Here is a 15,828-nt window from a genome sequence, read left to right as displayed (position 1 = left end):
CGCTATTGTGACGTCGTTTTCCCTCATTTCTTCCATCTCCGCCGGCCACCTTTCCTCCGGTCAGGTTTCGTTTTAGCCCATTTGATTAATTCATAAAGTAGCTAGTAGAGGTTTGTGTTGACATTTGGTGCGTTGCGCGCATGCAGTTGATGTGTTGGTGTTGGGATTTGCGAATCTTGTCGCGGACGGGATATCTATGGGGTTTGGAGACTTTGTGTCGACCAGTACCGAGAGAGATGTTGCTGCCAAGGAGAGGTCGGTGACGGAATGGGACGTCGAAAACCGACGGAGGAGTCAGCAGGAGGAGTTGGTACAACGCTATCAGGCTCTTGGGATGCATGCCGCTGATGCAGCCATGGTATTACTTATGATGGGTTTTTCATTTTTGTATTGATTGATTGTTCTTTCACTAATATGAGTTGTCAATTTCATGACTGTAGATTAATCTAGTATAGACCATGTCTATGATCTTGTGACCTAGGACTTCACTAGGAACCAAAGGGTGACTGCTATAGTATAGCCTTATTTGAGTCTCACAAGCTACAAGTTGTCTGACTGCTCACTGCTTAAATTAAGGTCGTTATGCTGATCGCTTATCTCCTGTCTTTTTAACTATAAAAGAAAGAGCTGGTAATCTCTTACCACACATTGATCTTACATGTTTCTTTAATGAAAACGGGATCACATCGATTTTTAACTAATAATTTTGCATTTGACCATAGGAAAAAGAAAAAAGAGTTGTTTCTGGTAGATTATTTTACTTCCTTTCCAATGTTTTTGTCTCCCTTTCTACCTGAATTATGATTACAGAGAGGTTAACTCATTGCTAGTAAACGTTGTGCTATCTTACCTCTTGTACTTCAATCGAAATTCAGTGAGTATCAGGAAAAGATCAGTTGCACATGCATATCCATATTATACTAATGTCTGCAGGCTAGCTGGACTCTTGTTAACAACATTTCTTGCTAGGTTGTCGGCATATTCGCCAAGTATCCGGACATACTAGTCGATGAAAAGATGGTGGGAAGAGGAATCCAGTCTGTGGATCAGAACGGTAAGCCTTGGAAAAACGGCCTTGTTACATTTGTAGCTTTTCTGGTGTTCGGCTGTGCTCCAATTCTAGCATTCATCATCCTCATCCCATTCACCAATGATGACAAAATCAAGTTCATTGGAGCGTGCGTGCTCTCTGCAGTAGCCCTCGCCCTTTTAGGACTTGCAAAAGCAAAGATTGCCGGCCAGAACTATGCTGTCTCAATGGGTATAACGCTTTTCAACGGTGCAATAGCTGGTCTTGCTGCTTATGCCATCGGCTGGAGCCTCCGGAATGTGGCTGGCCTGGAAGAATGATCTTTTGATTCATATGTGGATCATCATCCTTAGCTGACTCTTAAGACTAACACAAATTTTGCTTACCGATGAATCTACATGCTGCGTAGTTGTTTATAATTTTGCGTACTGATGTTGGGGTTTTTTGACACATTTTGTTCCCATTTCGAGTCAATGAACTAGTAGGTTTATGATGGATAAATCAAAGTATGCAAAGACAACATGTAGCAGTGTGTGTGATATGCAGTTGGCCATTAATGAAGAATTACGTTTTTTGTTTCCTTCAAGTTAAATCATGAGTCTATTGTCGTAAAACAGTATTGCATATTTTAGTACATACTAATCCGCCAACAACTGTCTGCATCTCTAAAATAATCCCTGGATGACAGTCTGCTCTCAACTCCTTTTCCGGCTGCATCTGCTATGCTCTAGACGTGGAGAGCACTCCCACTGTTATAATTTTCACATAATATTGCCCATTAATATCAGTTTTTTCGTCTGCTTAAATCTTTCTTGGATTGGATGTGCGATTGCTTCAGAGGAATTCTTCAAATATATAACATGTTACATTCATTTATTACAATAATTAATATTTAATTTCTTTTTTACCTTATACTTTTTGCTCCTAAAATCAATTATTATCAATTTTTTTTTTCACATTGATCACATATTAAAAAAAATCATCTCAGTTAGAATACTTTATTTTATTTATTTTTTATCAGAGATCAGATGAAATGAGATTAAATCCCTTAATTTTTTATTTGATGGAATAGAACGTGAAAAGATTTTGGTTTCCTGTAGGATTGGAAACATATTAGACGAAGTAAAGAGTGGTAGAAGTCTAGTGGGATTCCACAATAATTATTCCACTTCACTGGCAAAAGGATTAGAATTTCCGGGTAACCCGACTCCCACAATCTATCAAAATCCTGATCATCATATGTCTTTTTCTCGCAGAAGATTACCCCTAATACATCCAGGACTGCTTCTCTCTATATATATAATACAATCCTTGTATGTAAATAACATATATACCTACATGTTCAAACTCTCGACACTTCAACTTCTTCCCAGCTGAGAGATTTGATATATATATATATATGTTTGAATTCCTCCTGAAAGGCTATAAATCAGAAAATTCTCTCCACCAAGTTAATAACATGGCGGAACAAGAATCGGAACAGCCACTGACGCTGGCCATGGAATTTCCTCGGGGCAAAGACCAGTACGCCCTCTCAGCCGTCATTGGTGTGGCTGAGGCCGGCATAATGCACAGAGCAAAACACGTGAATCCGGCTACCCGGGATGAAGTCGCCGTTTCAATCAAGATTGTCAACGCATACGAAATCGAAGACATCTATTCTCTGGCTAGAGAAGTCCACGAAGCCGAATCATGCGACCACGAGAACATGGTTAAGGTTCACTGTTCGTTCAAGAATCAGGATCAGCTCTGGATTGTCATGCCGCCGTTACCCAGGTTATCTATACGGTCCATGATTCGGTCCTCTTTTCCACGCGGCCTGCCGGAAAATACTGTTGCTTTTATCCTGAAAGAAACCCTGAAAGCTTTGAACTACATGCATGAGAAGAACAGGCTGCATCAGAATCTCGGCGCTGACTGCCTCTTCCTGGACGGCACATCCAGGGTTAAAGTTGCGTTTCGTTCCCTTACATATGATCAGAGTAGTAATGATCTCAATTCCAGCGTTTTTCCAGATTGGATGATCGCCCCAGAATTGATGATTGATTACAGAAAGGGGCAAAGCAAAGCCACAGATATATGGATGTTTGGATTGCTGGCGCTGGAATTGTTTTATGGCCGGATTCCAGCCTCTAATTTTGAGGAATTTCAGTTGTTGGTCTTGGGGATTGATGACAAATTTAGGATGTTGAAAAAGAATAGAGGGGTTGTGGGTTCGGGATTGTTTGGTAAAATTGGGGTTTTCTCATGTTTTAGCACCAAAGATAAGAAGAACATCTCGAAGCCATTGGGAGAAGTCTTGGCTGCGTGTCTTTCCAGGGAACCAAAGAAGAGGCCGACGACAAATCAGCTGATGGAGTACAAGCTGTTCCAGAGGTGCTTTACAGAGAAGGAGATCAGTTTGGCAAAACTAAAGAAGGCCTGTACAAACTACTGATAATTGATTAGTACTTACAAATGTATTGCTAGGTTGCTAACTGATTAGTTTGTTTGCTTGTTTTTTCCCAAGGTTTAATTTGTTTTCTGGTTTTTGTCAGACTTAATTTACTCATTTCTGTAAATCCTGCATGTTCTTTTTTCTGCCATATACTAATTATAGAGATTCGTCACTTAATAAGTCAGACGGAAATCCTTGCCTCAAGTTGACTTTAGCTCCCAGATCTCTTACCCTGACTTAAATTAGTTTGCAAGCACCATTCAGAGTGTTGATAGATGAAAGAAATTTAAAATAGTGATAAACTTTTGAAATCAAATATACAACAGCAATTTTTTCACCTGAAATTAAGTGGTCGATTGGATTGTAATTTTAATCCTATAATTATAGAGACGGTGATGATTTTGGTCCTTTTATTCTAAGGAGAAATATAATTGTTAAGAAGAATAATTCTTATAGATGATTAATGAAAAATCAAAAGACCTTGAAGGACATGCAGACAATACTGACAGAATTTGCTTGCAGCAAGAGAAATTAATAGAGTGCTAAATTGTGCCATGTTTTCATTGCACTGAAAAACATATTAGAAAGTAGTAATTCGGTATCTCACATAATTCCTGCACAACTGACTAATCAAGAAAAACAGGAAACTAAACGTACTTGTATTCTTAATGGGGCATGCATGCATATTTCTTTTTCAGATATTATTCATCAACAAATCTTTAAACAGAGACACACTCATGTTCAAGTTAGTGAAGATTTCGTACTGCAGCAGCTCATCAGCAGTTGGCCTCTTTGTGGAGTCCAAATTCAGACATTTCACCACCAAATTCTGAAACCCTTTAGAGAATTTCCTCTTCTTGAACTGAACCTTGGGATCAATCCAGGAGGGATCCAAACACACAATTTTGTCCGTTTTAATTAGATCAACCCCACGGCCTTTCTTGACTTTCTTGCGAAGCTTCTTTTTCAGGTTTATCTTTGTCACCATGGCCACCAGGGCTTCCCTGTTCATAACCCTCACCCCCCCGTAGGCCAATTCCAGGGCGGTTATCCCAATCAACCATATATCAGCTGCTTGCGGATATTCACTGTGATTAGACTCATGAACCTCAGGCGCGGTGGCCCAGTCGTAGATAGAAACTGCCGGCAGAAACGATGATGAAGAAGAAGACTCATTCTGCTCTTCATTGAGGTCGAACACAGACGCTGAAAAAGCCAGCTTAATTTCAGGTTTTCCATTGAAGAAAATGTGGCCGGCAGTGATCTCTTTGTGAACATGGCCCTTTGCATGGATGAAGGAAAGACCTTTAAGGGCTTCTCTCAAAGCCACAAGAATACACTCTTCCGGCATGCCATCAGGAAATTGAGTAGCCATTATCGACCTCATCGAGCCCAGGTCCATCAAAGGGAAAACAACACACATATATCCATCATAAAAGAAGACACTTCTGATTCCCATAAGGTTTTCGTGATCAGGGATTAGGCCATTCTTTTCGACTTGGGCTTTCAAATTCCTGAAGACATCTGGTTCTGGATCCATACTTTCGTATTTCACGGCAACAAAGACATCTTGAACCGCCATGGATGCGTATGTGACAGAATGCTCGGCTATGTAGGCCGCTTTGTAGACCTGTAAGCTCCCACCTGAGGCTGTTCCAATGGGGTGCATTATGCGAAATCGATCTCTGCTATTGTCGCCGCGATCAAGCAAGACCATGGGTTTAGGTTTACTTGTATCTTCTTGCTCCTTTCCTGCAGCTTCAGTTGAAGGCTCTATTAATTCCCTTATTGGAGAAAGCTTATTTTTTGGATCTGGGGGAAAATCCTCTCCAAATAATTCCTGCAATGAAAGAGTTTCTTGAAATGCTTTGCGGTTGGATGCCATTTGTTTTCTTGAAATGGGAAGTGTAGTTGATGAGGAGAGGGTTTGTGGAGGATATATAAGAAAGAACTGAACTCAAGAGTTAGTTATTGAGGTAGGGGCGGGGCGGAGTGAGAGTTTAAGTGACAGTTAATTCAACAAATTCCAAGAGAAGGTTTTACAGTTGGGTGGGAGTTGAACAAGAAATTCCAGGAGAATTTAGGTTTTACAGCAAGATTTGGGGACCCGGAACTCGTTTCTACGTCTAAATCCATGCATGCATGTAAGATGCACTATCAGAAACTACACATCTTAACTCTCTTCATTATAACTCATTCTTTTTCAGTAATATATTTATATATATATATATATATGTATCTATGCTAAAACAGTTATTTGAATGATGACAAATATTAAGTATGTTTTTACTTGTCTCGAAAATAATTTAAAAATAAAAACAAACATAATGCATGTATTTCTTAATATGGCTTAGTTGGGTTTACTCTTCTATATATTAGGAATGACAAAATAACAATTTTAAATATAAGGGTGGCAAATAGTAATTTAGATTAAACTCATAAATTTAGATTATTTCATATTTATTCAATTATTTAAACTCATAAGTATAATTAATTAAAATTTAATTATAAAATTAAAAATTATGAACGATTTTAGTAATTGTAAAAAAAATATTACAAATCCAAACAAAAAATATTTCTAATACCAATACTAAAACAGTTCTAAAAATGTGTTTCTAAATAAGATTGATCATTTCTAAAATAATTACAAAACACTGTTTCAAGCAAAAAATTGACCTTTCTTAGTACTATTTTAAAAATTGACCACCAAACAATTTCAATGACTGTTTCTAAATATATCATTAATAAATATAAATACAGTTCCAAAATTCAATTTAGAGTATTACAAAGACCTTTCTAAAAATAATCCGAATTAAATTGTAAAACCATTCTAATTAACTTTATCCAATCCGTTTCAATTAGAAAAAAGAAACTTTTATATTAAAATACAATATTAGAAACGGTCACCATCAATGTGTTTATTGTTCCTTCCAAATTGGAACGTATGGTCACCAACCGTTCTTAAAAAGTAATAACATTGTCTACAGCAACTATTCGTAAACCATTCCAAAATTTGTTTAAAATAATTTCTTGAATTCTAACCAGCCAAATGATAAAAAAATCATTCCTAAGCACACTCGAAATCCCCCATTTTTTTTTTGTGGTATCCATCCTTCCTAGCTGGCGCCCACAAGAAAAGGGTGACGACTACGTCGATCAGCAAAGAAGGGCGACATTCTCCACCCTCACAACCAACTGCCATTGTCTAGTTGGGTTGTCATCCCCTACTAGGGAATTGTGCTCGGCCGTGGTGTATAGTTGGGTAGGGATTAATCTTTTTTAAAAAAGAATTCTTTTTAATAAATTATATACCATTTTTGTTGTGTTTTTTCTCATAAGCGTTTACCCCCCTTTTTCTTTTGCTAAGTCAATGCTTAGGTGGCAAAAATTTCTAATTTAAAAAGTCATAATTTGTACACATCACTAAATTTTGACCACTTTAAAAAATGCTGAGGCCAAAGTCTTGCAATTATGAAAGTAAAATAAAACTTGGAATTATTATTTACCATCCCTATATCTAGACTCATTATTTTGACAATCCACATTATGTAGTCATGGACAAGTAAAGAGACTAGAAAGATTTCAAACTTAAATAACATGTAGGGAGCGTTGCAGTTAGAGACTGAGATTGCAAATGTAGTCAGATTTTCTAGTTGGCTGTTCGACCTTTTAAGCCCACTACAAATCAAGAAACAGCAAGCAGATAATGACAAAAAAAGGTGAATTCCTGAGAATTTGGTTGCAGCAGGAGAAATTATAAGAGTGCAAGTGCATATAGCAAAACACATGAGATAACTTTGCTGAATTATGCCATGTTTTTATTGTACTAAAAAACACATCACAAAGGCACTAGTTCTGTGTCTCACATAAATCCTGCACAACTGACTAATCAAGAAACAGGGTGTATTTCCTTTTCAGTCCCTCACCAAAGCTGCAAAGAAACGTACATTCAAGTTCAAATTAGTGAAGATTGCATCCTGCAGCAGCTCATCAGCAGTTGGCCTCTTTGTCGGGTCCAAATCCAGACATTTTACCACCAAATTTTCAAACTCTTTAGAGAATCTATTCTTCTTGAAATGACCCCCGGTCGGAACCAAACACGCCATTTTGTCCCTCATCCGATCACCCTCTTTCTTGATTTTCTTGGGTAGCTTCTTTTTCAGATTTATCTTTGCCACAATGTTCTCCAGGACTTCCCTGTTCATAACCGTCAGCCCACCATAGGCCAATTCCAGGGCAGTAATCCCAATCGACCATATATCAGCTTTTTGTGTATATTCACTGTTAACAGATTCTTGAATCTCAGGCGCGGCGGCCCACTCGCAGATAGAAGCCGCCGGCAGAAATGATGATGATGATGAAGAAGAAGAAGACTGATCTTGATCTTCATAGAGTTCGAATACAGACGCTGAAAAAGCCAGCTTAATTTCAGGTTTTGCATTCAAGAAAATATGGCCACAACTGATTTCTTTGTGAACATGGCCCTTTGAATGGATGAAGAAGAGACCTCTAAGGGTTTCTCTCAAAACCACAAGAGCGCAACCTTCTAGCATGCCATCAGGAAATGTATTAGTCACTATGGATTGCATGGAGCCCAGTTCCATAAAAGGGAAAACAACACACATATTTCCCCCGTAAAAGAAAGCATTCCTGGTCCCCAGTATGTTTGGGTGATCGGGGATTAGGCCATTCTTTTCAATTCGGGCTCTCAGATTCATGGAGACTTCAGTTTCTGGATACACACTCACGTATTTCACGGTAACAAAGACATCTCGAAGATTCAGTGTTGCATATGTTTCACAACGATCGGCTATGTAGGCCGCTTTGTAGACCTGTAAGCTCCCATTACACGCTGTTCCAATGGGGTCCATTATGCGAAATTGTTCTTTGCCATGGACGCCGGACGGATCAAGGAGGATCATCATGGGATTGGAGTTACTTGTGTCATCTTGCTCCGTTACTGCAGCTTCAGTTGAAGACCCTGCAGATTCCGTGTTTGGATTTCCCGAGACCTCCTGCCCTGGAAGAGGTTCTTGAGATGTTTGAGGGTTGTTGGTTGCCATCTGTGCAGCTTCAGTTGAAGACACTGCAGGTTCCATGTTTGGATCTCCCGAAACCTCCTGCCCTGGAAGAGGTTCTTGAGATGTTTGAGGGTTGTTGGTTGCCATCTGTGCCTCCCCTGGAAGAGGTTCTTGAGGTGTTTGAGGGTTGGTTGCCATCTGTGCCTCCTCTGGAAGAGATTCTTGAGGAGGGTTGTTGGCTGCCATTTGTGCCTCCTCTGGAAGAGCTTCTTGAGGTGTTTGATCAGGGTTGTTGGCTGCCATCTGTTTTCTTGGAGAGAGAGAGAGTATGAGAAATGGAAGTGTAGTTTACGTAGAGAGGGTTTATGGAGGTTATAAGGAAGAACTGAACCCAAGAGTTGGTTACGAGCAATTCTTGATCATCCTTTTAAAAATATAAAATAAATAAATTCTTGATCATCTTCCCTTTTATTTTTTTTTGGGCAAAACGCCCACAGATTCCTGCAATTATATATCACTAACCAATTATAATTTTAGTCTTGTAATTATAATTCGTGAAATTTTAGTCCTATATATATTTATTTTAGTAATTTTGTCTTGTAAATTAAAATTTCTACACATTAAAAAAAATAACCGAAATTTAGTAAAATGGTAGGACAATTTTCAATTTGTTTAATATGCAAAAAATTTTAAAATTATAGAATAAATTGACAAAATAAATTCATACAAAAGTAAAATTATAATTTTTGGATGATGATGGTAAAAAATAAATGGATTGGTATATAGATGGATTAGGTTGATTGAGGTAGAGGCGGGAATGGGAGTTTAAAAGACAGTTAATTGAGAAGGGAATTTAGAGGATTTTATAGTTAGGTCCGGAACCTGTGTAGGAATTTCTACGTCTAAATCCATGCATGCAATGCAGCACAGCATTTTAGTTTCTTGATCAAAACGAGTATGATAGTGTAAGGTCCCAGAGAGGGTACGTATAACCTAAAAAATAACAAGCGAGCTTAAAATTATTCCATTTCCTCTTTATTCAAATTGTAATACGACAATTAACCTTTTATAACTTAATTGTGCTGGCATGGCATGTTTCTGTTTCACCACATCAATTTTATGTGTTTGCTATAAATTAGAACAAAAGCTCTACTAAAAGTACATTAGTCCCTTAAGCCATAGCAAATCCATCTTTGTCCAAAAGATTGAAGAGGCTGAGAGCACAAGAACTGTGCCCAAGCCGGAAAACCTCTAGTTCCCTTCGCTCAATGCGAATTGCAATGCTTGCTCCGCCTCCTTTATGAAACGACGAGTCAGTTCCTTCTGCCCCTGCCGGTATACTATGCTAGCCCATTTGTTTCTACTCATTGGCAAACAGTGAAGAGAGCAGTTGGTGAAACATCTGCAGCAAATCAAAATCAAAGATTTATCACCTAGCTTATCAAAACATAGTGCCTTATCTTCATATAATAACATGTATGACACTGCAGTTAGATTATCACAACTACAACTGCATGTGAGATTGCAAATATACTTGGGTTTCTAGTTGGCTAGCTATTCTACCTTTTACCCAACCTAGAAAAGAGAAAACGGAAATGAAAATCATCTTTAGCCTGTTAATGTACCTCTCGTTTTGATCAGGAGTTCCCCATTTATCGGCTTTCTTGAGTAATTCAGCATCACTCTCTTCTGTCCCTGAACCCTCTTCCAGTTCCATCATCCTTTTTGCAAGCACAAAATTAGGTAAGAATCAAAATGGAGGTTGTAGCCCAATTATAAGATTAATATTGGATTCTTGGAATGACACTTAATAATTTCAGGATATTCACAAAGACATTGCCAGAAATTACTTCATGTTAAGAAGATCAACAAGCAGTTGAAAAGCTCCAGAATCCCCACAAGCCTCCCATATGGCTGTGCGAACTTCACTTTCGGATGGTTGTCTTTCTCCTCCAGATCCAACAAGCTTAATAACAGTTCAGAATTTGGTCAGTTGGTAAGAGTCAAAATAGAAATAATGAAGCTCTTTAATTGTATTCTGGTGGTGTAAATCCAAATGCAAATTGCAAAGCAACATGCCAATTAAGATGATAGAAGACAACTATCATATAAACAAAATTTTCTCAGTGATTCATCAATTCAGAGTAGGTTCCAGTGTTGTAGACACAATATGAACAGAAATAGCAAAAAGGCGAAGTATATAAACACTGAACTTAGGTTAATAAATATACTGCCCAAATTAAGAAGTTAGAAAACCAATAATACATACGAAACATTTGCTGAACAATAAGGGAGGAACTGCTGATGAGAAAGGCGTACCTCCTCAAGTAATGAAGAAACCTGGTAAAGCTCATTTTCCTTCATGGTTATTGTTCTCAAGGCAGTTAAGAACTCTTCAGGGAAAACAAGTTTATTAATGTATGAGGGCGCCTTGCGTTGTCCACTCCAACTATAATTGAATCCCTGACTGCCACTGTCCTTGTTGCTAGTTCCTCCTGGCAAGGTACTTTCAGGGAAAAAACCACTTTTTAGCAAATTTCTAGGCAATAGACACCTCAATTCGCCTTTCTGCAGAAAACAACAAAATGAACCAATGATGAAAATGTTTATTCACTTGCACAACAGCATATGCAATGTGAAGCATGCATTGACAGACACATTTGTGTGGTCAAGCTTGACTCCGTGGTACTAATTGATAACCTGTGCTTCAAGGAGCTGCATTTTGGTCTCTGAAAAGGGCACATCCGAAATTGCTTCCATCGGGTAATGGATCTGCACAATTTATGGAAATATATATAGATCAAAGATATATCATTATGTTGGAGAGAGAGGTAGCTAAGAAGCCTTAATATGACTCATCTAGTCATGTGGGTTGCTTGATCTAGGATTTACCATAAGATAGTCATCTGGGTTGTCCTTTATGACAAATCCATAAAGGTACAGAAGTTCCTGCATCAAGTTTCAATTGATTATCGAATGTTCAGAAAGTTAAAACAGAAGCTTCCAGTTTCTCCAGTTGGTCATTTGATAAAATCTAAAGACCCACAAAAGAAATAGAAACCCCTTGGCAAACTAGCAAGCATACATGCACATTTATTTAATCTAATCCGACAGAAACAGACGAAAGTTACATTTGTCAGACACAAAGGCACAAAGTTGTGAAGAGAGAAAATAAGTTAATTCAAAATTTTTAGAGTAAACATAGAATTTCCATATAGAAAACCCAAGATATAAGCACAGCTTTTCGGTCATTATTGCATACATGCATATGAAGATGCATACAACACAATCTGGATTGACTACCCTGGATAACAAGATTCACAAATTAAGAAAGGAGAGAACAAGATGCCACACTTAGAAACCGCCAGCAAAACAGTGTTATTTAAGTGATATCATGTCCAAAAGATAGAATGGCATAAAGAATAGCAGACAGTCAGCACGGGTTGTTTGCCCATTAATATGATTTCACTTGTAAATCTGTTTTCCTGTAAGGAGCAGTCAGGCCTAGTATGTACCTTCTAGATCATATTTGCTTCATTGAACATATGATTTACACATTCAGCTCCATAAAAAGTTAAATGGGCAAAATATATCCATTATCTATACACCACTAACAGAAGAAGTAATGTATGTAGTTCTACAGTCATGAGATTTTATTAGATGACCTATAATTTCCAAGAAATGTCTGCAAAATCCAGCATACCTCATTCCCCTTGTTACCATAACTGATAGATATCTCTTTCTCACCTTGGAGAAGAACGTTCCCAGCTGATGACAAAATTAATATCGAGTTAACTCCTTGGCTTGAAAGCAAAAATGCTTAATTACTTTATCAGTAACAGTTATAACATATGCCCGCTCATAATAATATACAAACTGATAGCCAATGATGAGAAATATCAGCATGAAGATTGGCCAGGAAATTTACTCTGAAAGAACTTGGCAGATTGCAACTTGGAAACTACCCTTCTTATTGTGTTTTTCAACAAAAGTTTTGAAGTAATTTAATCCACTTTTCTAATTGAATAAGGTTTAGGTGGCAGATTATTACAATATGCTTAAAACGGCAGCATCCCCGCATAATAGAGAATTATAAACTACAAGGGGGAAAATCCTACCAGAAAGAAGATACATAGAAAAAGGGATTCCAGTTGTTGATCCAGTTCCATCGACTTCCCATGTTGCTGCAGCTTTTAAGTCTAGACAACAAAGTTTGAAGAATACAAGAGAATAGACTAATAAGGATCCATGATGTCCAGCTTGTACAATAAACGACTTTCCAAGTATAGAACTCTGAATGAGCCAAATGAATTAAAAAACGATCGTCCAGTGCATTTAGATTACCATGATTGCAAAAATCAATGCCTGGCACAAGACCCTCAACCCATATAGTCTCTCGTTCTTGAAGAGTGGATTCAACTCCAGAAACTTGTCTCACAGAGTTGTTTATCTGGAGAGCTGATTAATCACAATAGTGACATGATTTAAGAGTGGAAAGCAGATCATTAACTTTCAGAATTTAGCATCTCAGATCGTGTACAGTTGGAAGTAATGGCAAACAAACTTACTTCTTTTATTTTCTCTGCTGACAATTTGTTCGGTAGAAACATGATTGCTAGATTCACCAGGAACAATGCTGGTTGTGCTGTCTTGCTCTTGTTCAGCTCTTGGAAACACATAGGAACTTGGAAAAGGAATATTCAGTGCACGGGTCCAAAATATGGAATTTGCCCTGCAAGGATGTCGAATATAAACTAACAGCTGCCTAGATAAAGCACACAACTTACAGGATTCGTCTTAACAAATTAAGAGTATATTGAATGTATAGAACAAGAAACTGGTCAGATCATACCAAAGGAAGTCTTCAAATCTCACTTCTCTGCCAAAACAAACAAGGAAGGCAGAACTCAGGAATCTAATAATTTGGGGACACGACTATAGATAGAAATATACTTAATATGTTAACAGCAGTACATAGCATACTGTTTTCACGTGGCAAGCACACAGCAAAAGAATATTATAGCAACTGACATAGTCATGGTCAAATTGACAGCACTTGGCAGTAGGCCCATACAGTCCATTGGATCATATATTGTACAGTCTAGAACCTTAAATTATTGAATCCAGTAGTTCACAAATATAGATTGATTTCCTAACTCTATTTTTCTTCAAAAACTAAACAATGTCCTAATGAAGATCATCTTTCCACATACTCCAGATCCCAAAATCTTAAAAGAATTCAAGTTGGTTGGTTTTAAATCCTTGTCAAAGTCCAAAAGAAATGAAGGTGAGAATAATTTTCTTTTTAGATTATTTTAAAAGGTTCCTAAAATAATATTCTATCTATCAATCAATCTTACCAATCAGATTGAAACTGTTTCCTAAAGAGACATTAGATATCATAAGTGCCTAAAAACTTGTAAAAGGGTGAACAACTAAGATTACACATGCAACAATATAGGAAGGAAATTGCAGAAAAAATGGTATAGTTGTGCAGAGAATACACATAAATGTGCTTGAAAAGCTTGGAAACTGAACACACCTATCTGAACTGCCATCAAGTGCCAAAAGCTTTTCCACCAATTTCTTCACCTTCCCATCAAAAAGAGACTTCAAGTTTTTCTTCTGTTAACACAAACCTGTCTTCAGTCACATAAGCTAAATGGTAAATATCAGGAAACAAAGCCTGCACAATTAAAACAGTACCATTCATATGAATCATCAGTTACAACCATAAGCATTTTTAGCGTTCAGATTTCAGAATAGTTGAACATATGAATGTTCTCAAGATCGAAATGGCACCTATTTGTTAATTGTTATGCCATGCAGCAATTTGAAAGTGTGATTCCACACTTTAAAATTCCGCACCAGACAGTTCTAAGAATCAAACACTTCACCTGCAGCTCAGTGGCCCGATACAATGTGGTTCCCTTTAGCTCTGAAAACTCATCATCAGTAAACCAAAGTGGATTTCCAAATTCAGTAGGAAGCATATCAAGATACCTGAGATTAAGAACAGAGGATGATTATGTTTCTAATAGGAACAAAAAGAACCCTCTCTTGTAAGAAATCCTCCCTAAGTGATACACAAATTCCTGCTTTACAAAGAAGAAAAAATTGAAAATATATATTTCGTACATACGGCTTCCATGAAGAGCTCTTTCGCAGACGTTCCACGGTTAGAAACAACATTATCAATAACCGGTCATCTACTTCCCCTTCCTCAAACAATGACCTACAGTCAGGTCCTATTAGAGGATCTTGTAGCACTCTCATAGGAGTTATCGCCAGATCAAGTGGAACCACCAGCAGAATTCCTGAATGTTTTTAGGAATAAAAGGACATGCAACTAGATGATCCACCAGTTTAGTGAAAGAAAACTGAAATTCATAATTCACATTGTTTTCATTCTTGTAGATATTATTGTTGGTATCATCTACTACTATTACCACATACTGAATTTCAATAAAAACACAGAATAGGAAATTTCATGTTCTGCGAGCTTCTCCTAATGGAGCCCCAGTACCTTAATGAATATGGATGTTCAAACTTCTTTACAGATAAAATAACACATAAAAACGCAAGAATGGCCCTAACGAATTAATATTTACTGAGGAAAGTGAAAGGTGAAATTCGATATTTTTACCATCAGGGACGTCATTAGTTGTAAATATCCCAAACCCTTTTTTCGAATTGCAGTATTTGAGTTTACAACCCCGAAGTTCCGCTCCGTTCACCTGAATTCATATACCACTTTCAATGTTCTTGGGAACAACTGCAAGCGAGCACACAATCAAACAAAAAAGAAATTGCGTCCTGGAAGTCTCAACAGACCTTCAGCCACTGAAGAAAAAGCTCGAGCTTGGCTTCTTCAGAACCCGTCGCCATCGTTGTGAAGCTGCCAAGATTCTCAACTCTGACCAATAAAGAACCTCTAAGAAGGGAGTCTTTTTATTTTCAGTTAGACCATGAAGTTGGGTTAAATTATTTAGATGCCCACATAAATCAGTATTTACAGCCATTCAGCATAAGCTTCCACTCCTCATTATATGAGATATAATATTCTTTCCCACATAAAACTTGTAATATTTCCATAATTCAAAACACAATATTATAATATTTTTTTTAAAATATTAAAAGAGATAATATTTTCATAATTTTATAAATATGATAGAATAATATTGTTGAATTTATTAAATTTTATAAATAAAAAATTAGAAGATACTAGGCAGTTAGGAGCGTTAAACCAAGGGGGACTGCTGCTTTCCTGAGTTCTAGTCCCAAGCCCGGAAGCCCAAAAAGCGTGAGGGCTGGGGACATAGCTGAAGGAAAGTGGCAAC

General features: G+C 37.5%; 5 protein-coding genes across 5 annotated transcripts; 2 read left to right on the top strand and 3 right to left on the bottom strand.

Annotated features, from left to right (window-relative positions):
* Positions 7 to 1,622, top strand: LOC105171851. The gene is made up of 4 exons (XM_011093099.2): positions 7 to 59; positions 147 to 358; positions 970 to 1,054; positions 1,196 to 1,622. The coding sequence occupies exons 2-4, from the start codon at positions 197 to 199 to the stop codon at positions 1,348 to 1,350; spliced, it is 402 nt and encodes a 133-aa protein (XP_011091401.1). The 5' UTR covers positions 7 to 59; positions 147 to 196; the 3' UTR covers positions 1,351 to 1,622.
* LOC105174288 (serine/threonine-protein kinase BLUS1-like) lies at positions 2,490 to 3,467 on the top strand. The gene has a single exon (XM_011096340.1). The coding sequence runs from the start codon at positions 2,490 to 2,492 to the stop codon at positions 3,465 to 3,467; it is 978 nt and encodes a 325-aa protein (XP_011094642.1).
* LOC105174279 (serine/threonine-protein kinase BLUS1-like) lies at positions 4,162 to 5,352 on the bottom strand. Its single transcript, XM_011096327.1, has one exon. It carries the CDS (start codon positions 5,350 to 5,352, stop codon positions 4,162 to 4,164), a length of 1,191 nt encoding a protein of 396 aa, XP_011094629.1.
* LOC105174270 (serine/threonine-protein kinase BLUS1-like) lies at positions 7,382 to 8,791 on the bottom strand. The gene has a single exon (XM_011096315.1). It carries the CDS (start codon positions 8,789 to 8,791, stop codon positions 7,382 to 7,384), a length of 1,410 nt encoding a protein of 469 aa, XP_011094617.1.
* Positions 9,536 to 15,449, bottom strand: LOC105171830 (protein-lysine N-methyltransferase EFM1). The gene is made up of 16 exons (XM_011093075.2): positions 15,323 to 15,449; positions 15,135 to 15,225; positions 14,631 to 14,805; positions 14,386 to 14,491; positions 14,031 to 14,113; positions 13,341 to 13,367; positions 13,057 to 13,220; positions 12,833 to 12,946; positions 12,607 to 12,687; positions 12,192 to 12,256; positions 11,381 to 11,437; positions 11,189 to 11,260; positions 10,808 to 11,056; positions 10,339 to 10,454; positions 10,114 to 10,209; positions 9,536 to 9,890 (listed from the first exon to the last, which is right to left on the bottom strand). Exons 1-16 carry the CDS (start codon positions 15,374 to 15,376, stop codon positions 9,740 to 9,742), a joined length of 1,701 nt encoding a protein of 566 aa, XP_011091377.1. The 5' UTR covers positions 15,377 to 15,449; the 3' UTR covers positions 9,536 to 9,739.

This window comes from Sesamum indicum, linkage group LG1 (genome assembly GCF_000512975.1).
Source record: "Sesamum indicum cultivar Zhongzhi No. 13 linkage group LG1, S_indicum_v1.0, whole genome shotgun sequence".
NCBI lineage: Eukaryota > Viridiplantae > Streptophyta > Magnoliopsida > Lamiales > Pedaliaceae > Sesamum > Sesamum indicum.
Note: the sequence above shows the minus strand (reverse complement) of the source record. Positions and strands in the feature narration are given on the sequence as shown.